Source organism: Podarcis muralis, chromosome 16 (assembly GCF_964188315.1).
Source record: "Podarcis muralis chromosome 16, rPodMur119.hap1.1, whole genome shotgun sequence".
NCBI classification, from domain to species: domain Eukaryota; kingdom Metazoa; phylum Chordata; class Lepidosauria; order Squamata; family Lacertidae; genus Podarcis; species Podarcis muralis.
In genome coordinates this window covers 11,977,297-12,005,275 of record NC_135670.1, presented here as the reverse complement: position 1 = coordinate 12,005,275, position 27,979 = coordinate 11,977,297, and the positions used below count along the sequence as shown (strand labels likewise).

The window sequence follows — 27,979 nt, the reverse complement described above, 5'->3', positions numbered from 1 at the left end:
CCTTTTATATATTAAAAAATGCGCAGCTTTCTTGAGTAAGTTTTAAATAGTTTTTTGTTTTGTTTTTTTAGAAAACACACGCACACACAATACAACACAAATCCAAGGTAGCGCAGGCAACAGGACGTAAGAGGAAGGGCACATTTTTTGTTTTTTGGGAAAACCAGACAGCAGGCACGAGCAACAGGCAGGCACTGGTGCAAAAGACGAACGGGCAAGCATGGACACCAGAGTGACTTACAGAGACACGAGATTGTATGGGTCGGGGTCACAGGGGCCACCATGCAAACTGAGGCATGGGACGTACCAATGTCGGGGGCCCCCCTCCCCAGAGAGGAGGGAAGCACCATGCGCAGAGGCCGTGGCGTCTGGACAGGAGGAGGGGGGTGTCCACATTAAGGGACAAAGAAGGGGCAGACAATTGCATGGGTGCCGGAGGTTTGTGGGTTTTCTTCTTTTTAAATAAAAATAAAATAATTTCTGTGGGGGGCTTCCCCACCTTGTAAGTAAAATAATCTCAACTAAATAGAAATCTGAGTTCTGTACAGAAAAGGGGAGTCGAATACTAATATAGGGGAAGTTAATTTGGGAAGGGGGAGCGCTGTGCCGTGGAAGAGGAAGGGAAGGGAAAGCAGCTATCCTAGATCTAGCTATATTTCTGTTTTTTTTTTTTTTGCTGTTTAGAGATTTTTGTGCTGTTCTGGGGAGTTTGTAAAGAGTGCAGGTTTTTCGGAGGGTATCGACTGTGCTTGGAACAAGGTAAACTGGCTGATTAGGATCCTTCTTCCCTTCTCCTATCTATTCTCGCTTGCTTTTTCCACCTTTCTCTCCCTCCCTCTCTCCCTGCCCCCACCCTTCTATGGGTCATTTGGCCAGGAACAGGAGGAAGATAGCACAAACCTCGACTTGCACCTAAAATTCCAGTTTTGCTGACATCATTACGTTACCATCCACTGGGATGCAAAGAGCGCCCCATCTCTGTCGCTGCAAGACACTGGCCAGGCTTAAGGGGAAGGACAGTGTGTCCAACTAACTGGTCCTCCAATACTTGCAAGGATAAGAATAATTGGCAGGGCTGGTCAGTATTCCCCTCCCCCCATCCCACTGTTTTCTTAGGCTACTAATTCACCCAGGTCAGTGTGGAAGGGGGTGGCCTATGCCCTGGCTCAGCTTCCCTTGAATCTGTTGCACCCCTAAGATGGGTCTAAAATCAGGGATCTTAATAGCTTGGCATTTTCTCTCTCCAAACAGAGGCGGGCAACTCTGCCATCAGTCCATCGCAGAAGCCTTGGCCAGAATTCGACCCTGTAACTTTGTCCTGTTTTTGTCATTACTAGACCGCGTGGCTGGCGTCGGCCAAAGTCTTCACTGAACTGTTGTGGAAGTGAAGGTGTTCTCATGTGCTTGAGAAAAAAGGGATCTCCCAACTTGGGGAGGGAGGGTTTGTCTTTTCCTTTCTCCCCCTCCACCCCCAAGTCATCCAGGGATCAGTTTCCCAAGGTTTGGACAGGGGCCTCCCCCAGGCCAAACCCGAAAGCGAATCTCCCAGTCTGCGCTTGTCTCTCAGAAGCCCTGAATGTGGCAGTAGGCTTCCAGGGCAGCCAGGAGGATGTAGACCAGCCATAGACTCAGAAAGAGGAGGGTTGCCAGGATTTTGGGGTTTCGGGGACCGCCCAGTTCTCCGCCGATGGGTGCGCGGCGCCGGTACAGTAACACCGCAATGCTGAAGAAGGCGAAGATGGTGAAGAGGGTGACCGAGAAGGCCAGGTTGCCGGGCTTCACGTGAAAGGGCTGGCCTTTGCTGGCCCAGTACCCGGCTGCGATAGTCCAGGCCACCCCAATGCCCAGGAAGACGTTGACTGCGTTGCTGCCCGTCACATTCCCAATGGAGGCGTCGGCGTGCTGGTCTTGGATGGCGGCAACTTTGCTGGCAAAGGTATCTGCAGAGACAAAAGGGCAGAAGGCGGTTGCAAAACAGATACTCTCACACTGAGCTAGGGCCATGCTTCCTTCCAACCACATTGCGGCTCACCCAGGGTATCGTCTAATCCAAGGTTTCCCAAACATGGGTCTCCAGCTGTTTTTGGACTACAACTCCCATCATCCCTAGCTAGCAGGACCAGTGGTCAGGGATGATGGGAATTGTAGCCCAAAAACATCTGGAGACTCAAGTTTGGGAAACCCAGAGCTAGGCGAAACAGTATTTTGACCAGTTTCCTATGTTCCTGCCATACAAGGATCCATTCAAGGCAGGCAAAAGCCCTCAAGGAAAGTGCAGATCAGGGGTAGTGAGTGGGATGCAGCCTGGGGCAACTGGAGGGCCAAACAGAGCTTGGAGGGCCACATTTCGATGATAGGATTTTCCATTTCTCATCTAAGGGGTGAGTAAGTGTGTCAGAATTTTGGGGAGCTAAGGGCAGGGCGGACTTTTGTAACATGGCCACCCTAGTGCCCCAAGCAAGGTCAAGATTTGGTGCCCCTCCCGTATTAATGTAGGTTTTATCATCATCAACATCATTTTGCGCCCCCTCGGCTAACCGCCCACACCGTCCTAAATCCGGCACTGCCATGGGTGCAGCAACCCTACACCTTCTCAGGACCCTGTGAAATCAGAATAAATTGTTCGAGCAGGAGGCAAATCTCCCAAACGAATGTCTCCATTTTCCCCTTGCTAAGCCTAAAAAAAAAAAAGTCTGCGAAATAAAATAAAGTAAAAATCTGTATTACACTGCTGTGCAATCGTACTTCCAATCCTCTCCAGAACCCTTCATTCTTTGCGACGTAATATATATTTGGGCATTTAAGCACTTTGCGGGGTTAGCTTCCCACTCTCCCTCTCTCAATATGAGATTTAGCCTTATCATCATTTCTCCACCAGCTCATCAAGACAGCAAGTTTTCTCCTTTCTAATCCTGTTCTCCAGACTGCCTGTTAAATACAGCCGCCTCTCTTCCCCGACAATCCTCTTGCCGTCGCCTCTGGCTTTGTCGGCCACATGTTCTGAGACGTGAGAGTCTCCTGCTCTTTCATCCCCAGCCATTAATATGAACCCAAGGCTCGCCCCCGCTCTGCTCACCCTAAATAGCAAGAGCAGGCTTAGGATTTGTTAGAGCCCCTGGTGTGTGTGCACGTCAGAAATCCAGTGATGGGGAACTTTTGGCCCTCCATTTCCCACCAGCCCCAATGACCTTCATTTGGGACAACTGGTTGAGGTTCCTAGCTGCCAATATTCACAAATTAAAGCAATGGGGTAGCTCACAAGACTCCTAAACTCAGAGTCGTGGGTTCAAGCCCCGCATTGGGCAAGATTCCCGCATTGCAGGGGGTTGGACTGGATAATCCTCAAGGTCCCTTCCAGCTCTATGATTCTATGACTTAAAGGTAAAGGGTAAAGGGACCCCTGACCATTAGGTCCAGTCGTGGCCGACTCTGGGGTTGCGGCGCTCATCTTGCTTTATTGGCTGAGGGAGCCGGCATACAGCTTCCGGGTCATGTGGCCAGCATGACGAAGCCGCTTCTGGCGAACCAGAGCAGCACACGGAAACGCCGTTTACCTTCTCACCAGAGCGGTACCTATTTATCTACTTGCACTTTGAGGTGCTTTCGAACTGCTAGGTTGGCAGGAGCAGGGACCGAGCAACGGGAGCTCACCCCGTCACGGGGATTCGAACCGCCAGCCTTCTGATCAGCAAGTCCTAGGCTCTGTGGTTTAACCCACAGCGCCACCCGCGTCCCTTATTCTATGACTTACCTCCCAATAATTTACTCCTACCAATAGGGAACCTACGTAAGGACTCTATATGGGCTCTTGGATACCCCATAAGGGAAAAGGGCAGATTTTGTTTACAACAGAGGGGAAGCACTTTGCAACAGCAGCTCCTCTGGGGACAAATTAAAATAAGGTTTGTGGGTCCCCTACCTCTGCAGTAGAAAAGGAGGAGTCTAGATCTGGAGAAAGAGCTCTGATCTGCCTGCAGGACTGCAGAGCTAAAAACACTGATTTTCTTCCTTGAGGCATAATTGCCTTTTTCCTCTCCCCTCTATGCCCTTTTATTCTGGGTTGATGGAATTATATGGGGTTCTAGTACCTAATAAACTAGAAGACAAAATAAAATACTTAACTTTGGGCAGGGACAGAGAGGCTGAAGGTGGTAACACCCACTTTTGCCTCTGGCTCCACCCACCACTGGTATGTGGCCCTCAGAAGGCTGCCCAAAGGGAAATGCGGCCCTCGGGCTGGCAAACAGTACCCTACAGTGCAATCCTATATGTGTCTATTTTGATGTATGTCTTGCTGAGTTCAATGGGACTTATTCCCAGGTAACTAAGGGAGGCTCACTGTTTGTTTGTTTGTGTGTGTGTGTGATTGATTGTAGAATTAGAAAAATTAAGGATATCGATGGCTATTAGCTGTTGACAGTTAAAAATGCAAAGTCTATGTAAAGAGGGAGTTTGCCTCTAAATCCCAGGTGCTGTGAGACAAACCATCCTGGAAAGTCATTGCCTTGTCACACTCTGCTTATGCTGTTAAGTGTATGGATGGCGAATAGACCTCCCTGCTTCTTTGATTGCAGTCAAAAAAGCGGGAAAGTCTATCCACCACCCTAAGGCTTAATAGATTTTTTAAAAAAATAATAATTTCCTCCCAGCTGATCGGGGCCAAGAGAACCCATAAAATACAATTTTTTCCTGTGGCGGTTCCCCCCCTTCCCCTCACTGAGGTCACTCCTGACCCTGATATGATCTGCCCCACTTTCCGCCCCTCACTGACCAGGCACGGAGGTGCCCAGGGCCACGAACACCACGGCTGTGACAGAGTCTTTGAGGCCGATGGTGCAGCCAAAGTGGGCGGCCAGGTCTCCGGTGAGGGCGGTGAGGACTCCGATGAGGCAGATGGAGACAAAGAAGCAGGCCCAGCCGCACCAGTATTCGGTTGGCGGCACAAAGGCAAACAGAACTTTCCAGAAAACCGTCAGGAAGTGCATGATGTAGTCGAAGCAAGAGGGGAGGCGCTCCTCGCCAGAGTCGTCGTCCTCGTCGTCACCTGGAGGGAGGGAGCACAGAGAGACACCTTAAATTAATAGGGACGCCACCAGTCAACCTTAGCCAATCTCCCCACAGCTCCTAGTCTTTCTTCTAGCCTCCCTTTTGCTCAGTGGCGTAGCGTGGGTTGTCAGCACCCGGGGCAAGGCAAGTAATTTGCGCCCCCTAACCTGTGGATTTGCGCCCCCTAACCCGTGGATTTGCGCCCCCTAACCCTAACCCCCAGATGTTGCGCCCGGTGCGGCCGCCCCCCCTGCACCCCCCACGGTACGCCACTGCTTTTGCTTACCTCATGTGAGTGTAGGGAGCGGGGAGGCAATTAAGGAGATTCCAATGGGGCAACAAAACCTCTTATGGTGGTAGGGAGAGCAGGCCCAGCAACAGCGGCTAGCCAAGTTATACAATTGCCAAGGGCCCCAGGGGCCAGGTGTGGGGGCCCTTGGGGGCCTGACCTAGCTGCACTGCCATTTACCATCTTCCCTGCCAGGCCCATGGATGCTTTTCAGTGGCAGGTGGCTGTGCCGCTTTCAAATGAGAGCCAAGCTCTACTCCCATCCCCAGTGGCTCGCTGCCATTTTAAGTTACCCAAAGGTCCCATCAAACCCATACATTTAAAGCTCATGGTTTCTCCCAAAGAATCCCAGGAACTGTAGCTTGTTAAGCTTCCTGAGAATTGTTAAAGGTAAGGTAAAGGGACCCCTGACCACTAGGTCCAGTCGTGACTGACTCTGGGGTTGCAGCGCTCATCTCGCTTTATTGGCTGAGGGAGCTGGCGTACAGCTTCTGGGTCATGTGGCCAGCATGACTAAGCCGCTTCTGGTGAACCAGAGCAGCGCATGGAAATGCCGTTTACCTTCCCGCCAGAGCGGTACCTATTTATCTACTTGCACTTTGACGTGGTTTCGAATTGCTAGGTTGGCAGGAGCAGGGACCGAGCAACGGGAGCTCACCCCGTCACGGGGATTCGAACTGCCGACCTGATCGACAAGTCCTAGGCTCTGTGGTTTAACCCACAGCGCCACCCGTGTCCCTTGAGAATTGTTAGGAAGACCTTAAAAAATAATAATCAGAAAAGTGGCATGGAGGTGGGGAGAACTGAATTTTAAGAATGAAAAAGAAAAGAGTAGCTGGGAGAAAACAAAATTGACAGCTTCACCCATCCCTGTCATGTAACTGCATTTTCTTGCATTCACCCCATGGCCCCTCTAGTGGGTTGTCTCTTCCACTGTGGAATATTTAAACCAGAAGTTCCTTGGGGCAGAAACCTGCTGTCTTTTCTCCCTTTTCTTATTTTTCTCATCGACGTGCCTCCCACAGGGATGAGGCTACGTCTGAGCGTGTTGTGGCTGGTGACTGGAAGCATCTGTCTGTGGTGTTCAGAAGTTGGCTACACCCTCTGTCCCAACATTCCTACCTACGGTATATCCCTCCGAAAAGGTCCATCTTCTTTCTTACCAGCACTGACGGTTACGGCGCTAACAAACTGCTCCCTCCAGCTACTGCTGCCGACGACGAGGGCCAAGTTGGTCTTCTTTATTAATTTGTCCACAGTGCTCTGGAAAAGAGGGGTGTGGGGAGGTGAGAACTTTAAGCGGGCAGAAGGGGCTAGTCCCTATGGATCCTCTCCCCCATGCCCACCCCTTTCCACCACCACCAGTATTGCTATCCTCCTCCTCTTGGCTCTTCAGTGCCCGTGGTCAGGGATGGCGTGGGAAATGTCATTGCATCTTTGGGCACCCTGCCACCCTGCCATCTGCCTAACCAGCCATGATGACAAGGGCACTGGAGCAAAAGGTGGCGTGAGAAACCGGGAGACAGATTCAAAGGAAGCAAATCTGTTTTTAATAAAGAACCAGGATGGGCATTTGCCCATCTCAGAAATAAATTTGTTATTATTAACTTATATATTCAAAGAGAGGGAATTCCAAAAGGCAAGTAAAGTGCCACGATACCAAAGGCACAATTCCGACATTGTGTGGAATGGACATCCAGACAAGGTGATATCTGCAGGAAGCCCTCACCTGCAGAGGGCAGTGATCCATTGAGTGCATAAGGATGAGATGATAACTGACACAGCGACATCACACTCAATAACAGATTGTGAAAAACAGATAAGGCTTGGAGGCTGAATGAGATGCGAGGGCACCTTGTAGGGGGCAGATACACATTTGGCAGGGTTGGATGTTTTGTGGTGGCCCAAAAGTCCATGGCAGGGGTCGAGCAGGTGGGGAAACAGAAATGTTTAAACTTCAGCTCCTTATTCCGGGGGATTCGCAGCCTCTGTTAATGGGCAAGGAGCTGGTTCCTGATTTGATTCCTTATTCAAATGCCTAAGGGTTCTTTCAAGACAGCCTTTTTATTAAGCATTCATCCTGGTTTGCTTGCTCAGTGGCCAGACTATGTCCGGTCTTTGCTGAGCATTTGTTCTGATTCGTTAATAGGGTAGTTATACGACAATGGGCATCCGCCTTGCTATATGTTGATTTGCTTGCAGAATGTTTAAACATCTTCCTGTTAGTCATTCGTTCATCCCACACTTTTCATCGCATTTCCCTGTCACTTTCCAAACTGCAAATAGTCTTGTTTGTTTAAAAAAAATTAATGGATGGGGAAAATTGGAGGTTGGCACACTAGGACAAATGGGGCACTGCCCCACCAAGCTCAGTCCACCCACACTTGTCTATCTCTTTACTTACAATCAGTCCAAGGGATGGCATTTGCTGGCAGCTTCCTCCTCCTTAGTCTCAGTGTTTATAGAACTCAGCAGGGAGGAGGTGGATGGGGGCAAAGCTAGAATTATTTGGTTCTGCCTGTCATTGGCTCTGGTGCCACCTACTGGTGGGCTCCCTGCCTTCCACCCAACCAGTCCCAATGGGCACCAGCCATCGCTGGGAGGGGTGTGTGGATGCTGAGGTGTGAAGAGGGGGATTGTGACTGAAAAGTCTTTCTTGCTAGTGAGTGCCAGGTGAGAGATTGTCTTCTTACCTTGAATTCGTAAGATTCCTCAATAACAACTTCAAGTTTGGTGTTCTCTCCAAGGCTAGGACACCCCATCTTGGCAATTGCTTCCTCTTCTCCGTTAGGCAGGCGGTTTTCATTGGAGTCACCTGGGGTGAAAACGGGCACATAGGGAGAGGCTGGAATCCCAACAGCCCCTCTCTGCCAGCCTCCAGAAACCTCTTTCCAACTCTCTAACCTCCTCCGTCACCCACCGTCCTCAGTCCCCTTCCCAGTTGCCTCAATCCATCTCCTTAATGGCCCAAGGGTGCCTGCTTTCCTAACAATTTGGCCCCTCTGCCTTTCAAACAGCAGCCCAGCATGCAGAAGGTGAAGCTTCTATTTTCACTTTATCTCCCTTTCATGAAAACCATCACCTGCTAAACTTCTACCTGCCAGCCTACTGTTTAAAAGCTGGGGAACAGAGGTAGGAAAAGAAGTTGGCCATCTCTCTTTGTGCTCCCCTCCTTTCATTTTTTTAAAAAAGCAAAGATCATAGAACCCCGGAGGCAAAGCCTTTTCCCCACCAATTCGGCAAGTCGGTTAAATGTTGCTCTTGGACTTGAAACAACCGAGACAACTCTGAGACATCATCCTGCAATCGTTTGAGCGTCACCCAAAAAGAGGACACAGTTTTGCATTAATTAGGACTGTGTTAATTTCAACTGTGTGCATGCCATACATTTAAAGCACATGACTTGCCCCTAAGAGTGATGGGAACTAGAGCTTGGTGCTGGGAAATGCAGCTCTGTGGGGGGTAAACTACAGTTCCCAGGATTATTCGGGGGCGGACGGGCAGACAACAGTGTGTTCTAAATGTATGATTTGGACAATGCAAATTTAGACAGGGTGACTATAATTTGGAGGGGGGAAAAACGCTTTACATTTCTGCAGGGGGGTTGACAGGATGATCCTCAGAGTTCCTTCCAAATTCTATGATTCTAGGGAAGAGTGTGAGCCGATGATCTGATTGCCTGCTTAGTCTGCTGCCTGGCTGCTGCTCACTCCCTGTGGGTGGACAACTTCTCTCTCTTCTGAGGGTTCCTTATCTTTAAACTTGCCTTGGATTACACAACCCTACAAATAAAGGGCTCCTCTAGTACCATGTCTTCCTTATGTCTTTCTGCCATAAGCTCAGGGGAAGGGAACCTCCTTCAGCCTGAGGGCCGCATTCCCTTCTGGGCAACTTTCCAGGGGCCACAAGCCAGTAGTGGGTGGGGCCACAGGCAAAAGTGGGCGGAGCAATGAATGTGAACCTGACCTTCGTACAGCAGGCTTGCAAGGCCTGGAGGACCACATTTGCCCCCCCCCCCAAGTCCGAGGTTCCTCTTCCCTGTTGTAGCCCACCCCACATCCCACCCTGCCCCTCAAGTATCTTAGGATGACTCTCCTGCAAATCATATTATTATTATTTCTTCAATTTCTACGCCACCCTTCATCCAAGAATCACAGGGCGGTTTACAATATAACAACACAGAAATACACCACATAATACAAACTAAAACAACAACAACAACACACACACACACCAGATTTCCCCACTTTTTCCTTACCATGCCGTGGACCTGTGTCCAGCAGTTCTGGTGGCCCCAGCTCCAGGTGGAAGTTCTTGTTTTTCTCATACTCCTCATCGTCAATAATTTTAATTTCGATGTATCTCCTGGGAACGAGGGAGAAAATCATGGGTTCCCTGGAGCAGGCAGACTAATACAGGAAACTATCTTCCCAAGGTACTGCCCCGCTTTCCCCTCCCCCCCCCCTGTCCTGGGCCTGGCCTTGGCCTTGCTCATAGCCCAGCAAATGGAAATTTAGTAAGCCCATACTTTCTTTGGCACGGAAGTGACGCAACAGGGAAAGCACTCCTTGGCTTAATATCGGCATAGCAGGCAGCCATTAAAAGTCACACGCAGCAGAGGCCGGTGCATTAGGGCGAATGGAGCATTGCCTCGCCAACCTCAAATTGCTGCCAGCCAGCCAGCCCCAGCCTGCCCGCCCTCTTCCTTGTACCCAGTCCAGTGGGTGGCCCTGCCTGGCAGCTTCCTCCTCCATAAACTCATCGTTGCCCCTTGTAGAAATCAGTAGGGAGAAAGAGGAAGATGGGGACAAACGTAGAATTATTTGGCTACTTCGGCCATTGGCTCTGGTGCCACCTACTGGTGGGCTCCCTCACTTCCGCCCTAACAGCCCTGATGGGCTCCAGCAACTGCTGGTCAATTATGTTAAGAGAGAGGGAAGCTTGGACCACCCCCACCCAAATCTTAGCTCCAGATCTGGGTGCGCAGAACTCACACCCAGGCCCTGCCTGTCATCCGTTCGGGCACCACCTGCCATTGGGGCCCCTGCCTTCTGCCCCAGAACCAGCCCCCTCCGCACAGAGGAGCGGGGCCAGCAGGGAGAAGCCAGCAACCCTCCCCATAGCCACCTCCTGCTCCTCCGAGCTCATCTCTGCTTATGCATGACCCCATGGCTTCACTCTCGCCAAGCTGTGGCACAACGCACACACATGCACACACTCCGGGTACGCTAAGCCGAGTCTGGCAGCCGGAGCCTCGCTTGATGCCATCTGTTTTTAGTTCCCTAATTACAAACACAAAGAGACGGCTTGGTACTAATGGGATGGGAATATATGTGGGTACATCAATGCTATAGGGCTGCCAAGGGGGCGGAAGCCCTTGCCACCCTTTCAGCTTAAGATTCAGGTCTCACTGACACAGAGACATATCCCCAAACTCTGCCGCATTTGCGTCAGAACAACAAATCTGATCAAATGCATGCCACAGCTATATTTTTCAACAGTACGTAAGTACAGAAGAGCGGTTTTTTGGGTTTTTTTGCTGGGCTGTCTTAACCTCTTGCCTTCCCAAGATCCTCAGTAAGAGATTTGCTGAAGTTCCCTTCAGTGACAGGTGCTGTCGCCCTTGCGATCATGTTGAGCTTGAAACAGCCTCGTGTCTGTTTCTCTACTGTAGATTTTATTAAGGGGATAGAGAACACATAATTTATCCTCTTATGAGCTGGTTTCCTGGCTCGATCCTTAGAGGCGCTTCTGAGTATCTTCCTTCAGGGGGTCTCATAAATCCATCACTTGAACAGGTGGCAATATAGCAAAATGTTGTTATATCCCTGGAACGGCTATGCTTGTTAGCTCCACATGTCACCTTTATTCTTCTGAGGCTGTGGCTTTGTATATAGATATAGATATAGAGATAGAGATAGAGATAGAGATAGAGATAGAGATAGAGATAGAGATAGAGATAGAGATAGAGATAGAGATAGAGATAGAGATAGAGATAGATAGATATAGATATAGATGATATAGATAGAGCATTTTCTTTAATGCTCAGTTGACTGATACCTCAAAAACCTGAGGTAAAGTTGCGACCTCCTTTACAGGAATGGCTCCTGCACTTTTTACAGAAGCTGCCTGGCACACGTAAACTAAGCAGGTCTACCAGTAATTCTTACTCTAATGAAACAGGCATGTGGAGAGTCTTGGTGCTCCGGATGTTGCTACAACTCCTGTCATTGCTGGGGCTGATGGGAGTTGTGGTTCAGTAACACCTGGAGGGCCCAAACTTTATGTGGAATAAAAACTTTGCCTGCTTCCATTTCTGTGAGTGAGGCTGTCACAAAAAGACGGAAAAGCCATACCCTTTAAAACGAATAGGACAAATGGCATGTGCTTTTGAGAAAGAGAGAGAGAGGGAGGGGGAGGGAGGGAGAGTGTTTGTAGAGTGGGGTAGCTTTTTCAGCCCAGGGGCCGTATTCCATTCTGGACAACTTTCCAAGGGCCACATGTTAGTCGTGGGTGGAGCCAAGGGCAAAAGTGGGCGGAGCAACGAATGTCAATATTATCTTTTTATAGGAGGCTAGTTTCCACACATACACTCACAGACGCCTCTCTCTATTCTCCATCCAGACAAGTAAGAAACATTATTGCAGAGTTCAAGGACACATCCCAATCAGACAAAAACACTCAAGGGTGTGGGGTGCAAAGGGGTCAGGGAAGGGTGTAGTTTAGGGACAGATTCAAGGGCCAGAGAGAGGCCTCAAGGGCTTGTGGTTCCACATCCCCATTTTGAAGAGCAACTGCCGTGAGGTAATTTCTACCCGCTTTCCTCTGGAAGAAACGTTGCTCTCCGCTAGTTCACATAGGAGCACATAAATGCGCATCCCATAAATTTTCACTCACACTCACTTTTGTCTGCCACCACCCTCCCCTCACACACACAAACTCCTGCATGTTCCTCTCTATTGGCACACAGCACCCATTTTTATCTGCTCGCACTTGCACCATTTCCGTCGCACGTCGGCTTACGGCCTGCCAGCCGCTCGCCCCCACGCACGGGTGCTTTCACGCTCTCTCCCGCGTGTGCCGTCGGCCAAACGTCCCGCTCCTTCCCCCCGCCACCCCACTTTCCCCTTCTCGTGCAATTAGGTCAGAGCCTGTCAAATTGGGAGCTGGAGGTTGCTGCAGCACAGCTTGACGGGTGAAAGATTAAGATTTCAAGAAATTAATTCCATGTGTCTGACGGAGCCGGAGGGATGCTGGGGGTGAGTGGCGGTGTTGGTTGGAGGCTGGCGACAAGGCAGCCGAGCAGCAATTATGAGGAGATAATTTTCTGAGATGGATGTGTGAGCACAGGACGCTGCCTGCTCCTGAGGGATGGAGCCTGGGACCTCCTGCCACTCATAGCAAACGTCCTTAAGAAAGAGTCTTCTACTGAGTCGGACCACTGGTTCATCTAGCGTAGAACTGCCTGCACGGACTGGCAGTGGCTCTCCAAGGTTTCAGACAGGAAGTGTCTCTCAGGACTAGCTGGAGATGCCAGGGGTTGAACCATGGGACCTTCTTCTGCACACAAAGCAGAAGCTCTAGCATCAGACTATGGAGCCCTTCCCTGCCACCCAACTTTTTCTGATGCAAAACCGGGACGTACGCCTTCCAGGAGGCGCACCCAGGAAAGTCACGTGACCCGCACCTTGCTCTTGCTGTGAAAAAAATGCACTTTTTCGAGGTGAGAGTACACAAGATCGTGGCACTCAAAATGGCCGCCGAGATCTTGCATGGGAAAAAACGGAATGTCCCTTTTACCCCAGGACACTTGGAAGGTGGGTTATCCAGGTTAGCAGGCTCAGATCGCAGGTGACAGGAAAAGACTGTTGTCTGCTCAAGACCTCGGGGATTGGCTGCCAGTTAAAGCAGGCATCACAGGCCGAGAGAGAGAGAGAGAGAGAGAGAGACTCTAATAAAGGCAGCACCTAATTTTCAAAAGAGCATTTCAGATGCTCTACCACTGACCTATGGCAGTGTGTGCCTTTCTTTCTTGTCTTTCTTTCATGTTGCATCATGAAGGAATGGTGCCCCTGAGCATGTACAGAGCACCTTTATCAAGCTTTGCCACTCCTGACCCAGCATCGGCCTCCTCCCATGCCTTTTAACATAAACCTGGTATGTGCAACAGACATTCAACATGCTATTCCCATTTCTTAAATCAGGGTGGGGAATCTGCTGTCCTCCAGGTGCGGTTGGACCAGCCAGCATGCCCAGGCATGGACGATGGGAGTTGTAATCTATCAACAACTGGGGGTCCTCAGGCTCCGCACCCTTAAAAAAAACCATATCTGTTTCCCATTTCTTGGCTCTAGCCAAGCAACGCTCCGCAGCTGAATTTCTGCTTGCGTCAAACCACTGTATCTCAGGAGCTAGAGGAGAATGGGTTGGGGGGGGTTGGGAAGAGGGAAATGAGCTGTGTTGACATTTTCCAGAGGGGAGGTGTGATGGGAGGAACGGGGAAAGCAATCTCTGACTGCCACTTAGCTACTAGGGCTGCCATAGTGCAACAATTTTGTGGTCTTCCTAAAAAAATAGCTCAACAACTTTATTTTTGCAATATGGCAACCCTATATTAGACTAGGTTCGAGGTGCCGGTACTGGGCTGCAGAGCCCTAGCTATACATGTTAACAAATCACTAACATTCCTTGGACTCCCGTCAAGGCTCAATTTTGCTCGATAACAACCCAGTGGAACAGGAAATAAAACTTACACCATTAAAACAACGATAACAGCCACAAATCACTGAATGTAGTCTGGGGCCAGGATACCTAAAAGATCGTTTTGCCCAAGGCCAGTGCAATATATTTTGCCACCTGAGGCAAACTGCAAAATGGTGCTTCCCGGCTAGGGAAGAAAGGGTGAACGAAGATTTACATCAGGACAAGGGTGAGGGGATAAATCCACCTTCCCCCTATGGTTGAAGTGGGAATCAAAGGCTGCCGTGGTTGGGGAGGGGGCTGAATCATGCCAGGTGGGTGCAGAGGGCAGCCCCCACCATTTCCTCCTTAGGGACGGGAGGAAGCCAAGCAGCACCTCCTTTTTGTCGAAAGGCCGCTGTAGAGGCGGCATGGCTGCAGAGGAGGAGGAAGATTTGGACACCAAGGAGTTTGCCACAGCCATCACTGCCACTGCTACGGAGGCAATGGGTGATGAATTCCTTGGAGGCCCTCTCTCCTGCCTCTGTGGATCCTGTGGCCTGAGGCGGTCACCTCACCTTGCCTCACGGGTGAACCGGCCCTGGTCTCACACATTATATACCCACTGTGTCTTGCGGGAGAGGGCATCCTATCAGGAAGACCATTCCACACAGTGGAATGGGGCTTTTAGTGTGGCGGCACCTACCCACTTCCCACTTGTGATTCCTGGCAGCCTCCCCATAGCCAGCATGGTTAACCAGCCATTGGTAGACTCATGCTCTATTATTCCTCCCTCCACCATCCTCTTTAAAAGCCATCCAATTTGGTGGCCCTCTTGTGTGGGTCACAGCATCCCTGCTCGTGTTTTCAGTACACAGTGCCCACACCAATATTTTCAAAGACAAAAACAAACCGTCTTCCCTGGTCTCTTACATGGTCTCATCATTCTGGAACTCCACTTTGCCGGCTACCTCCTCATAGTCCTCTCCCGCCTTAGCGGTCCCCTCAATGGTGCGGAAGGGGATGGCCACTCTCCCGCGTGCCCCCGAGGTCCTCAGCACCTTGATGCGCACAGCCCCCACGCTCTCGCTCACACGCATGGAGGCCCCGTCAAAGGTGAAGATGCCGGCATGGTCGTCGTCGAAGATCGTGACAGTGGCCATCTTAGAAGGCCCGAGGCATGCTTTGGGAGGAGGCTCAGGGCCCGGTTCGGCCCAGGCTGCCCGCACATTACTGAGGTGGACATAGAAATACTCATCTTCCTCGAAAATGTCATCATCAATGATTCCGACCCGCACTTCCTTGTGGGTTTCCCCTGGTTTGAAGAGCAAGGTGCCCTCCGCAAACTCGTAGTCAGAGCCAGCATTGGCCGTCCCGTCCTCCGTGCGGAAATCCACCCTCAACGTGACGCAGGCTGGGTCCCCTCCCCGCCGGGCCACAGTCAGCACCACCGAGCCGCAGTTCTCGAAGCACTGGTAATGCGCTGGCTCAAAGCCAACTTTGGTCACGGACTCGTCTTCTTCTGCACGCACCTCCTGCATGCTAATGGCTTTGCGGGCCTGGTCCGCCGCATGTTTCTTGAGGATATTCCCTGCTCCGATCATCATGCGTGTGGCCTGGATGCGGTAGAAAGCCCGGCTCTTCTGCTGTTGGACTAGCACGTGATAGTTGGCCATCTCGATAAGCTGCTCCATGTCCTTTTCTGGATGTTTCTGCTTGAGGTCCCTCAAGGTGCGGGCCATATCTCTGCGAGCTTCATCATCCTGGTTCTTCCCTGCTTCCACGAGACCTTCAGATCCTTCCTTTAGCGAGTTGTCCATCTCCATGTCCAGCTTTGGATAGCCAGTATCACCCTCAGTCTCAATGATCAGGCCTCGGGCCTTGTCCGCCCGGTATTTCTTGTGGACATATTTGTAGAAGAGGAGTCTTCTGTCAGCCACCCAAGCCTGGAGCACACAGAGTGGGAAGAAGAGGAAGGTGAGGAGCCCTTCCCACAATTCCACTATGCCGGGAGAGAACCAGGCCAGGATGAGGTATAGCCAGATATAGGCGAAGATGCTCCAGGCGGCAGTGACAAAGAAGACCCGCAAGTGTTTGATGCGCCGTACCTCGCCCTCGGGGACCACATGGATGCAGACAGCGATAATGACAAACATATTGAAGGCTGCGCTGCCGACAATGGTGCTGGGCCCCATGTCTCCTGCGGTGAAGCCGTGGCCCACAATCTCAATGATGGAGAGCAGGATCTCAGGGGCTGAGGAACCCAGTGCCATCAGGGTCAAGTTGGAGACGGTCTCATTCCAGATGCGGATGGTGGTGGTGGTGGTCTCCCCGTTAGGCTTCTTGATGGTGATCTCTTTCTCCTGTGAGGTGATGACTTCTATGGAGGCCATAAAGCGGTCGGCAATGATGGACATGCCCAGGAACATGTAGATCAGAGCCACAAAGTAAACAATGGCCCTTGCCACCTTGTCCCCCACAGAGGGGTTCTGTGGGAACCACACCGGCAAGATCACACCTTCCTGGCACTCCGTGGCCTCTTGGCACTTGGCGGTGTTGTTGCCGCCGTCCGGGGACGCTGTCTCAACGCCATGTGTGCCACCATGGCCACCCACCGTCGCCAGCGGTGAAGGGAGGAACAAGGCCAGCAGCAAGGCTGAAGCCTTCAGTTGAGACAGGAGTGACATGGCGAGGAAGACGATACCTGTAAGGTAGGGCAGAGAGTGTTAGTGAAATAATAATAATAATAATAATAATAATAATAATAATAATAATAATCAGTCCATGTGGCTGGGTTGCCTCAGCCACTTTGGGCAGCTTCCAACACATAGAAAAACATAATATAACGTCAAATACAGGGCTGCCTTCAGTTGTATTCTAAAACTTGTATAGTTATTTATCTCCTTGACATCTGATGGGAGGGCGTTCCACAGGGTGGGCACCACTACCGAGAAGGCCCTCTGCCTGGTTCCCTGTAACCTCACTTCTCACAGTGAGGGAACTGCCAGAAGGCCCTCGGACCTAGACCTCAGTGTCCTGGCTGAATGGTATGGGATGGAGACACTCGTTCAGGTATACAGGGCTGACCCAAGGCCGTTTAGGGTTTTAAAGGTCAGCACCAACACTATGAATTGTGCTCAGAGCCAGTGTAGAAAAGGCGTTGACCAGACAAGATAATGAAGGTTCGGACTTGGTGGCAGAAGCAGAGTGCATGTATCAGGAACTCAAAGAAGAGAGGGAAATAAAAAATTATGTACGTAAATTAGATTAACCATGCTTTTATTTGGTCCGCAGAGTTTATGGGTGTCTGGAGTCCATTGCTGTCAATCTAAAGGCACAAGGCTCTGCTTTGGTACTAGGATATTCCAGAAACGTTGTCACTTCTGTGTCCCAAGCTTCTCACTTCCAGAATTCTGGGCTAACATGTTTCCAAAAGGAGCTCTCTCTGTCCTCCCCATCACTTCCTTGTTCACTCCTTTTCTGCAAGAGGGGAGACAGCAACATCCCTTTCCTTTCCCTCCCCCCTTCCCACGTACACCACCGCCTACTGATGCTGAAAAATAGATTCCAGCCCCGGCCCCAAGAATAGAATTGCGGGAGCTATTATATGCCTTTTCCTCTAGACACCCGTCCGCACCGATGACACAGAGGCACAACCACGCCTTTGTTCCCTCATTCATCAATCCAGAATAACTACCAATCCCTGCTGGAATACGTGCAGTCACTAACACGGATTTAAACCCCATAAACATTCGGTGAAAGGAAGGAAGGAAGGAGGATCTGCCTTTCACTACCCTACTTCTCATGAGCTTCTGCAGTTACAATTTTCTGATGTAAGGCATATGGGAGTAAGAAAGGGCTGCCTGCCAAAGGCCCATATCCTCCAGCATCCCGTTCTCCCAATGCCTAGCCAGATGCCCTCATGGGGCTCCCCAAAGCAGGACTGAGCACAAGAACAACACTCGCCCCCCACTTGTGATTCACAGCTAGCATTTCGCTGCCTGAGGCGAAACAGGAAGATCCCACCCGCCCCACTGTTGCTGCTGCCCCTCCGCTGAAGCCTCGCTTGCCAGGGTTGCGTAGCAGCAGCAACAGCTTCTGGTAAGACATTCTGGAACCCTTCTGAATTCTGTGAAATCTTGTGAGATCTCACTGGAAGCCCCCAGCACTGCTTCCCCTCGCTTGCCTGGTGGTTGGTGAGCAAGACACCCTTGAGGGCACTGCCCCGTGAGATTCCACCGCCTGAGGCAACTGCCTCAAGTCTGCCCCGTTGGACAGCCCTGTTCACAACAACTGGTATCCAGATTCACACTGCCTCCAAAACCGGAGGGAGAACTTAGCCATTGTGGCTAGTAGTCACCAATAGACTTGTCCTCCAAAGTCTACAAAGGTTTAGGATTTTTTCGTTTCAAGGAAACAGGCGCTTAAAAGGTGACATGACGGAGGTTTATAAAATTATGCGTTGCGAGCAGAAAGCGGCTAGAGAAAAGTTGTTCTCCCTCTCTTTTGACGCAAAAACCAGGTACTCTGAATGTGGGAAGAATCAGGACAAAGAAAGTCCTTCGTCAACACAGCACAGAGTTAAATTACGGAACCGTACCCTCCAACATCCTGGTGAGGCAAATCGGGACACGACCTCGATGGGGCCTCGGCTCTCTCCCTTGGGGTCCACCATTCCCTGCCCTGCACCATCCTGGTGATACGCACCTTTGCCTCCCACTGCCACTGGCCGCCCACCGCCACCCATCTGCCAGCACAGTGCTTCTGGAAGTACGGGATCCAAAACAGCACATGCCAGGATGGAATCAGAAGCTGGGGTGGCTTCTGTAATTCCGACATGTCCCACTTAAAACAGGATAGTTGCACGGCATGTGGAACTCACGCCCACAAGAGGCACCAGCATGGATGGCTTGAAAAGAGGGTTGGGTAGCTTTGTGGAGGAAAAAGCTCTCTCTCAATGGCCACTAACCCTGACTGTTATGCTCTGCTCAGCTGGAGGCAGTAATGTAAGGGTAGGCGACCTAAGGCCCGGGGGCCGGATGCGGCCCAATTGCCTTCTCAATCCGGCCTGCGGACGGTCCGAGAATCAGCGTGTTTTTATATGAGTAGAATGTGTGCTTTTATTTAAAATGCATCTCTGGGTTATTTGTGGGGCGTAGGAATTTGTTCATATTTTTTTTCAAAATATAGTCCGGCCCACCACATGGTCTGAGGGACAGTGGACTGGCTCATGGCTGAAAAAAGGCTGCTGACCCCTGCAGTAATGCTTCTGAGTACCAATTTGTGGAAGGCGCAGGAGGGCAGAGAGCTCTGGTGCTTGGACCCCGCTTGGAGGCTTCTCACGGGCATCTGGTTGGCCGCTGTGAGAAAAGGATGGTGGACTATGTTCTTATGTGGCCCTTGCTACTTCTTGTTGTTTACCTATGAGAGGTGTATAAAATGAAGCTGCTGGGTTTGGAGAGTGGCTGGGGAGTTTTTGTTATTCTCTTAGCATACTGGACCAGGCTGGGGCAACAGGGGGCATCATAATCCCAGTGAAATTGATTGATTGGGCAAGAGATTCAGGGCAGACACAAGAAAGCACTTTTTCACACGGTGCGTAATTGACTTACATCACTCACTCTGGCTTAGAAAGCTTTAAAAGCAGATTAGATGGGCCTCCGCCTCGGCCGTTTTAATGTGTTTTTAAACAAACCTTATGGTTTCGCTCTTCCACTGCAGTTTTACGCTGAGCCACAAATTGTTTCAATTCTGTGCTGTTATTTATACTAGTTTTGTTTTAATTATTAGGGTGTTGGCGGTGTTTCTTTAATTATGCTTATTTCACTTCGTGAACAGCCTTAAGGAATCTTCCTGACGGCTGGCTGTAGAAATTTAAGAAAGAATTACTACAACTACTCTTCTGCCTTTGCTAGAAAGCTTTGTGCTGTTAATTCCTCTTGATTTGTGTTGATTTGATTTTTGTGCTTTGCATTTAAAAAGAAAAGTGTTATGTTTGTTTCCCTTTATAGACAGCTTAGATAATAAAATAGCTGGCCATATATATATTTTTTTAAAGAATTGTTGGCCTGTATCCAACTAAACCATATTTAGAGCAAACCCATTGAAATGAATAGAACTCATGTAGTCATGTCTATTGTTTTCAATAGGTATACTCTTAGTAGGACTAATATTTGATATATTCCATTATTATTGCTGCTACTATTTCTACATACAAACCATAGGTCTGTTGATGGCTTCTGCATGGCTGCCTAGAATGGCTAAGTTTGGAGACTAGATGCCCCAAATTCCGGCCTACAGGAAATAAACAGTACAGTATAGGAATGAGCAGTTGCCTTCTCACCCAGCTTGTGAGCTTTATTTAGAAGCACCCAGCTTGCCCCAGCAGGAAAACAGACAGACCTTTGGTCTGATCCAGCACAGCTTCCCTTATTAGCCACGATAGTTAGCAATGGCACCTCCACGTCCAGAGGCAGTCTACCTCTGAATATCAGTTCCTGAGGTAAAAACACTGAGGGGAAGTTTGTCGTCTTCAGGTCCTGGCTGAGAACTGAGTATTCAGCGGCCACAGAACACTGAATGTCTATTGAGAGGATAAACAGAAAACTGGGTGGGTGTGGGGAGAAGGGGGCATTGGAATGGAGTATCCAGGAGAGGGCACGGCTGTCTGATTGGAATGGAGTATCCTGGGAGAAGGTACAGCAGGCTGAAACCCCGGGCAGGAGCATTCCGCATTACGTTTTGTTCTGGTTGCGGGTCCCGCTGGCATCTGACTGGCCCCTGAGGGGAACCAAAATGATGGGCTACATGAACGGTTGGTCTGAGCTGTTCTTACATCCCTAGAAGTCCCTGGTCTGCCTTTCCAGCACCATGTTGGGAGCAACATTTGCTTTACGGTTCCCTAAGACTCGCGGGTAAAAGCCTAGGGTAAAAGCCTGGGTAAAAGCCTCAGCGCCTAGGGATTGCCGATCGAAAGGTCGGCGGTTCGAATCCCCGCGGCGGGGTGCGCTCCCGTTGTTCGGTCCCAGCGCCTGCCAACCTAGCAGTTCGAAAGCACCCCCGGGTGCAAGTAGATAAATAGGGACCGCTTACTAGCGGGAAGGTAAATGGTGTTTCCGTGTGCGGCTCTGGCTCGCCAGAGCAGTGATGTCACGCTGGCCACGTGACCCGGAAGTGTCTGCGGACAGCGCTGGCCCCCGGCCTCTTGAGTGAGATGGGCGCACAACCCTAGAGTCTGTCAAGACTGGCCCGTACGGGCAGGGGTACCTTTACCTTTACCTTTAAGACTCGCGGTCGTTTTTACTGCAAGTGGCTAAGGCTGTGTGTACGCACTCCCGTTTGCGACCATTGGCTTCCACCACTGGTTTAGGAAGCGGCATACACATGACATTACCCAAAATCCATATCCCTCCTGCCGTTGCTTATGAAAGAGTACACTTCGATGCATTTCCCTACCCCAAACCAGCTTCGATCCAAATTGAGAAAAAGAACGAGCTAGCTGCAATTTTTATTTTTTATTTTTAGCCAATAATATGTACACAGCCTAACACAGCTACCGTTCTGGAGACGTTTTTTTTTTTTTAATGTTGTTTGCGCATCCCCGCAGATGTGATTTTCGGATTTCAGACTCCTTTCCTGAGTCTTGAGAACTTAAGCGGTGGGGGCAGTTTGCCTCTGGTGCACAAGCTCTTAAATGCGTTCACACTGACGCAAAATGCCAACACACTCTTTCCTTCCCTCCACCTCTCCCCTCCCCATAACAGCAGAGACACGGAATGCATTTCAGCTCCATAATAAGTGTGACCAGAACCAGATTAAGTATTCCATTTAAATTCTTAATGTGTTCCATTCTGTGTACTATGTGTGTGTGTGTTTCAAAGGAAATTATGATGGGCCCATTTGCTAATGCATTCCGCTTCAGAAGCCGGCACCAGATAAGAGGCTGTTGCAGTGTCAATAAGCACCTTTTCATTTGGACTTTGCGACTGTTGAACGCTGCTCATTAGGTATGGAAAGTGGAAGAGAGAAATCAAAACCGGCATTGTAAAAATCAAGCGTCGCCGGGTCGTAAGTCTGCAGGCTTGTTACTTTTTAACTCAATGGCTGTGTGGTGCCAGGTGCCGGGATGCTTTAGGAATACTAAATATTATTATTATTATTATTATTATTATTATTATTATTATTATTCCGATTAACCAGCCTTTGGGCTGATTATATTTGATTTCTAGTTGTGGGAAATGGATTCTTGGGAGATCAACCAGTTTCTGGACCCATTCCCAGCTAAGGAAGAGGAGAGAGATCTGAGCGATCCTTTCCCAAAGCTATGGAGGATGGGGATAGAGGAAGGAAATACCTGACAGGGATTCAGTGGGGGGCTGACCCATTGAGGCAAAAGGAGCACTGGCCCATCAAACAGAGAGCCAGTGTGGTGTGGTGGCCAGAGTGTGGGACTAAGACCTCAGAGACCAGGGTTCAAATCCCAACTTGGCCACGAAGCTCGCTGGGTGACTTTGGGATATTCACTGTCTCTCAGCCTAACCTACCTCACAGAGTTGTGGTGAGAATAAAATGTGAAGTGAGAGAACCATGTATGAGCGCCTTGTAGGGAAGGTAGGATACACATTTATTAAACAGACAAACAAACAAACCTCTCAGTCTGAGCTCGGCCAACCCCTCAACTGCCTGCATTCTTACTTACATCTGACTGTTCTCATCCAACAAATGAGAAATTGAGAGAACTGAAATCGACAGAGCCTTCCATCCCAGTTATAATAACCCTGAAAAGAGGTAGGCAGTACAGTGGTACCTCGGTTTACGAACTTAATCCATTCTGGAAGTCCGTTCTTAAACCAAAACTGTTCTTAAACCGAGGCGTGCTTTCCCTAATGAGGCCTCTTGCCACCGGTGCCCTTCCACCGTTCGGATTCCATTCTTAGACCGAGGTAAAGTTCTCAAACCGGGACACTACTTCCGGTTTTGCAGAGTTCGTAAACCGAATTGTTCGTAAGCAGGGCTGTTCTTAAACCGAGGTACCACTGTACTATTGTATTCCCCCTGCTTCCTGACACAGTGCAGGTGTTGGCAGCTGGGAGAATAAGGCCACCTGGTGAATTTGTGGCGAGATTCGAACCAGGGATTTTCTTTCATCACTTGCCCTCCTAGCCACTTGCTCTCCCACTGATGAATTCTGCAGAGGGGGATTGTTGAATCCAAGGACAGAGGAGCATCTTTGATTAGGGAAGGGCTGTAGCTCAGCGGAAAAGCATTCACCTTGCATGTGGAAGGTATCTCCAGGAAAGTTGGTAAAGGCTCCCAGTCTGAAACCCTGGAGAGCCACTGCCAGTCAGAGTAGACAACACTGAGCTAGATGGACCAATGTTCTGATTCAGTATAAAGCGACTTTGCGTGTTCCTATGATTAGATCAGGAGAAGAGGAAAGGCAGGGAATTTCCTTCCGCAGATGTAACTCACCCCCCCCCCCAACTCAGCAAGGCTTCTGCACAGCTCCTGTGCAAGTCAGAGGAGCTGTGTGGGACCTTAAAGCAGGAGGCAGCAGGGGAGCTTGCATCCCCTGCCATGGGATCCTTCCTTCTTTCCCATTGTCTCAGTGTCTCATCCCTCCTCCCTCCTATACGTCTCTGTCCTAAATCGGTCCCTGTGCCCATTTGGCTGGGCAATCTGGCATTGTAATCCCCGCCATTAATCCACTGCTGCTTTCTGTACTGGGTTGTGCATGGGGGCGGGGGGGGGCACCGAGGACGGGTGATCCCCCATTATTCCCCTTCTGCTTGCCCTCTGGAGGGGTCGGCCAGGGCCAGCCTGTCCTCCTCTCTTTCTCCCAGCAGAGGTTACGGCTCTGTAGAAAATACAATACGTGATGCAAACACAGTGTGCTTTCCCCACACCGACCTTCTGGTTTTAAGGTGGTAAAGCACTGAGGACTGTGCCTTGCTTGCTCCTCCAGCCTCTGATTCTCCAAACACAGACCCGTTTTGGGAAAATGCATCCGATAGCTGCTTGCCGGGGCTTCCCATGGCATTGTATGCGCAGCAAAACGCACATGTGGTCTCTTTATCAGTGGTGCAGTGAGCATTTAGTTTCCTGCACAGCTCATAGTAGGGAAGTAGCCAAGTGTGAACTGGTCAGATCAGGGGAGGAAAGTGGTAGCTAGGGCTCTGTCATGCGATGCGAAAGATAGTGGCATTAATTGCACATGCATTTGTGCGGAGGGAGGAGTGCATGATCCCAGGCAATGTCCCGAAGCAAAAAAAGAGCAGGCAGGCAGGTGAAAGGCTACTGAAAACGGGCAGCCCACATCCAGCGAAAAATGTCCATTGTGGATGAGAATATATTCAATAGACGGCGAACCAGAAGCACATGGAAGGGGCACATTTGCCAGGCAAAGGCAAGCAAGCAGGCAAGATGACACACAGATTATGTGAAGGCGCTCGACATGCGCCTCTCTGCGCAGCTGACGCATGGGCGCAAAGGGCAGTATTTCTACAAATCAGGAAAAACAAAACTGATGGATATGTCAGCCTGGAAATTGCACCCTGGGCTTCCGAAGCCCGCTGCCCCCACTGTAGGAACTGGTAATGTTTCTGAATGCCAGTTGCCGGAAATGGCAGGAGGGGAGTTTCCCATTAGGGCTTCCAGTTCGCCACTCTGAGAACAGGATGCCGGACTGAATGAGCCCCTATGTACATCCTTCATCTTACAAGGGTCAGGCCTTGCGGGGCAAAGATGAGCAGGTACTTTACACATGCTCAGATACGGTCTCCTTTTATAGTTCCAGCACTGGAATCGGGCCCAGAGACCAAGCTGTGGAGCAGCTGCCTTATCCCAAGTCAAACCATTGGTCCACCTCGCTCAGTCTTGCTGCTCTCCAGGGTTTCAGGTACAGGACATTCCCCGCCCCACCTGGAGTTGCCAGAGATTGAACCTGGCACCCTCTGCATGCAGAGCAGTTGCTCTGCCACCGAGCTCCCTCGTTTTCTTAGAATGGCAATGGTGCCCGCCTGAGAGGTGCAGGAACTGAGTTCCGGCTGGAAAAAGCCCTGCCCGTATAGAAAGTTGCAGCCTGGGCGGGATGTGACAAAGGCGTTTGCCCTGGGTTGCATGTATCCAAGTAGGCTTTTCCATTTCCTTCCGCTTATAATGTCCTCTCTGTGTGTGTATGTGTGTAGTAATGTGTTTGCCATCACCTCCTCCGCAGCGTTAAGGGGCCAACCCTAAGCAGGTGCCAGCTCCCATCCGCGTTCACTGGCAGCAGCAACTGGCACTGCCAAGGGGGCATGAGCAGGCGATGCTGTGCCAGGCCTTGGCTCGAGGAGGACATCCCAAGAATCCCCTGGGGGAGGCGGAGAAAGTAACATATGCCCAGGGCTCCTTGGCAGAACAGGGGCACCCTGGCAGGAGGAGCTACCTGCTGGGATGCAGCCAGTCAAGTTGTGTCCGTCCAACACCAGGCTGTGTGGGGCCTGCCCCCAAGACACCTGTGGCAACCAGAGTAACCAGCGGTGTCCTCTGTTTGCAAGCCCTTTTGACCTCTCGCCATTTTCCGCTTGCAATTATTTCTGCCTTGAACTATTCAGCCTCTGCTGGACCCTCTCTTATATGCGTGGCCCTCCGAAACCTCCTTGGCACGTTTGCACACTCACACCCAACCGAATTCCCTTTCTGCACGGGTTCATGCCTGCCCCTAGAAAACTGCAATACACCAAATTGGTCCATCTAGGCCAGTACTGTCCACACTGACTGGCAGCCTCTTTCCAGGATTTCAGGCAAGGGTCCCTCCCTGGGGATTGAACATGGAACATGCTGACATGCTGTACCATGGAGCCTTTCCCCAGAATTGTGCCACATTTAAGATGCAAGGAACATCAGAGTTCCATGAGCACCAGACCCTGTTGTGATCGCTCTGCAAGGCGCTTCCCAGCAAAAAAGTTAAAGCTTTTTAAAAGTCTTCGCACACCCTGACCTCATGCATATGGGGGCGGGGGGGGGGGAGACCCCTCGAGTGTGCATGCCTGCTGCCGCTCAGCACAAGACTCAGCGGATGCCCTCGTGCAAGGTGGTGCAAATGTGCCCAGGCTGGTGCCAGGCTAGGCACCCACGTGCTTCCCTCCTCACCCCTCACCCCAATTTCTGCCTTGGTGCAGTTCCTGTTGCTGGTTTCCCATTGATTTGAAGGCAGGAGCCACCCTCCTCCCCCTGCAACCTCTTTTCACACGGAGTGGATGGGGAGGAGGAAAAGGAAGTGTGTGGAGGCGGGCAGGGGGGGAGGGAATCCCCCTGGTTAAATCCTTGGCACTGGCAGTCCCAGCCAGGAGCCAAGATTCAGCCGGGGCTCTCTGTTTCTTGTTGTGTTTGTGTTAAAAGTGATTCCTGGACAGCGGTGGGTGGTGGGGGAAAGAGGTATGGGAGAGAATCAGCAATGAGATGAGCCGAGAAATCTGCACTCCGTCTGTGTTTGGGGAAAAGTGGAGGGGGGATTTGACTGGGATCACTGAACCTTAAAACTTATCTGCATATGTATGTGTGTGTTACAGTTAAAATGCATGGGGTGTCTTCTTCCCAAGTCTGGGGAGGTACAGAGCTGGGAAATAGTGGGAGAGACCTCTTGGTCCTTGAGCCGAAAATACTCCTCCCTCCTTTTAACCATCCCGGATTTCTATGATGATGATGATGATGATGATGATGATGATGATGTCCTCCCCATTTTTCTCTGATCCCATCCCCACTTCCCCAAACGACCAGCCACCCATTCCCTTCCCAGACACTATAATACTCACAAGCAAATGGACACCACTAACTTAGGTCCATGGGTTCCACTGGGTCTACTCTAAGTAGAGCTCAATTGGCTACAATCTCCCTGCCTTGTTCTCTGCCTCCCTCCCCAACACACCGTGTCTGAACCCCATCCTTCTCAGAGCAAACATCTTAGGAATGCATGTTTGCCCCACAAAGCCCACCTCTACCCAGAGGGGGCACACAACATGACATATTTTGGGGCACATAGACAATTTTTTAAAAAAAATATTTGCCCCCCCCCCCCGCGCGCAAAAAAACAAACCAACCCATTCTATTGCCACATTTAACTTTTTATATATAAAGATGAGACTGGGCACCTCTGCAGAATTCATGGCAGAAAATAATCACAATTCCTTACTTCCTAAATTGCATCCACCTTGCAAGGGGACCCCCTCCCTCCCGCTCTAATACCCCAGCCCAGGTGTTTTCTCTCCCACTCCCCCCCCCCCACCAACACAGCTCCTCACCTGGTTGTCCGAAGGTCTTTACAGCCAAAGACAGAAGTCAATCGGATGGGAGGGGGCGACTCCTTGCCCCCTCCTCCCTTCAGATCCGTGCAGATCCACCAGCCGGGCGGGGGGGGGGGCAGGTGTCTATGTTGGGGGAGAGGCTGGGACGGAGAGCTGACTTGTCGCCTTCAATCACTTGTCCATGTTGCAAGCGAGCGGGTGTCTCCCGCTCCCCTCTCCTCCTCTGTGCCCCCCCCCCAGCCTGCTCTGCCCCTTTTGCTTACAAAGCAAGAGCGGATCTATTAGACCAGGCTGGGGGGGGGGGGCCGCCAATGTGAGGCTTTGGGGTGCCAGCAAAACAGCTCTCTCTTCGCCCCCCTCTCCTTCCCCAGCAGATTCCCCCGGTCCCTGGCACGGAGAAGATGCTCAGCTTATGCGACCAGCATCCTCCTCCTCTCCTCTTTGCTCCACCCTGGAGAGAGTCTTGGTGGGGCGGGCGGAGTGGCGGGGGGGGGGGAGCGGAGAGGACCGCGCGCAGCTTCTGCAATGGAGCAGTGGGGGGGGGGGAGAGATGTCGCTGCTCCAAAAAAAACACAAAAAACAAAAACAAAAACAAAACCTGCTGTCTTTTTTTTGTTCTTCCCCGGATCATCTTCTTCCCCTTCCTCCTCCTCCTGCTTCCCACCACGGATCCCACCAGGGT

The 27,979-nt window shown here is 50.7% G+C and overlaps 1 protein-coding gene across 2 annotated transcripts; it reads right to left on the bottom strand.

Moving 5' to 3' along the window:
- Positions 1-36: 36 nt before the first annotated feature.
- Positions 37-27,726, bottom strand: LOC114586754 (sodium/calcium exchanger 1-like). Of its 2 annotated transcripts, XM_028710542.2 has the most exons (7): positions 27,295-27,726; positions 14,948-16,718; positions 9,594-9,700; positions 8,029-8,150; positions 6,499-6,598; positions 4,772-5,044; positions 37-1,940 (listed from the first exon to the last, which is right to left on the bottom strand). In XM_028710542.2, the coding sequence occupies exons 2-7, from the start codon at positions 16,699-16,701 to the stop codon at positions 1,564-1,566; spliced, it is 2,733 nt and encodes a 910-aa protein (XP_028566375.2). In that variant the 5' UTR covers positions 16,702-16,718; positions 27,295-27,726; the 3' UTR covers positions 37-1,563. The 2 variants fall into 2 exon arrangements, with proteins under 2 accessions (XP_028566375.2, XP_077776848.1); XM_077920722.1 differs by lacking the exons at positions 14,948-16,718; positions 27,295-27,726 and adding an exon at positions 12,239-12,947.
- Between the last annotated feature and the right edge of the window lie 253 nt (positions 27,727-27,979).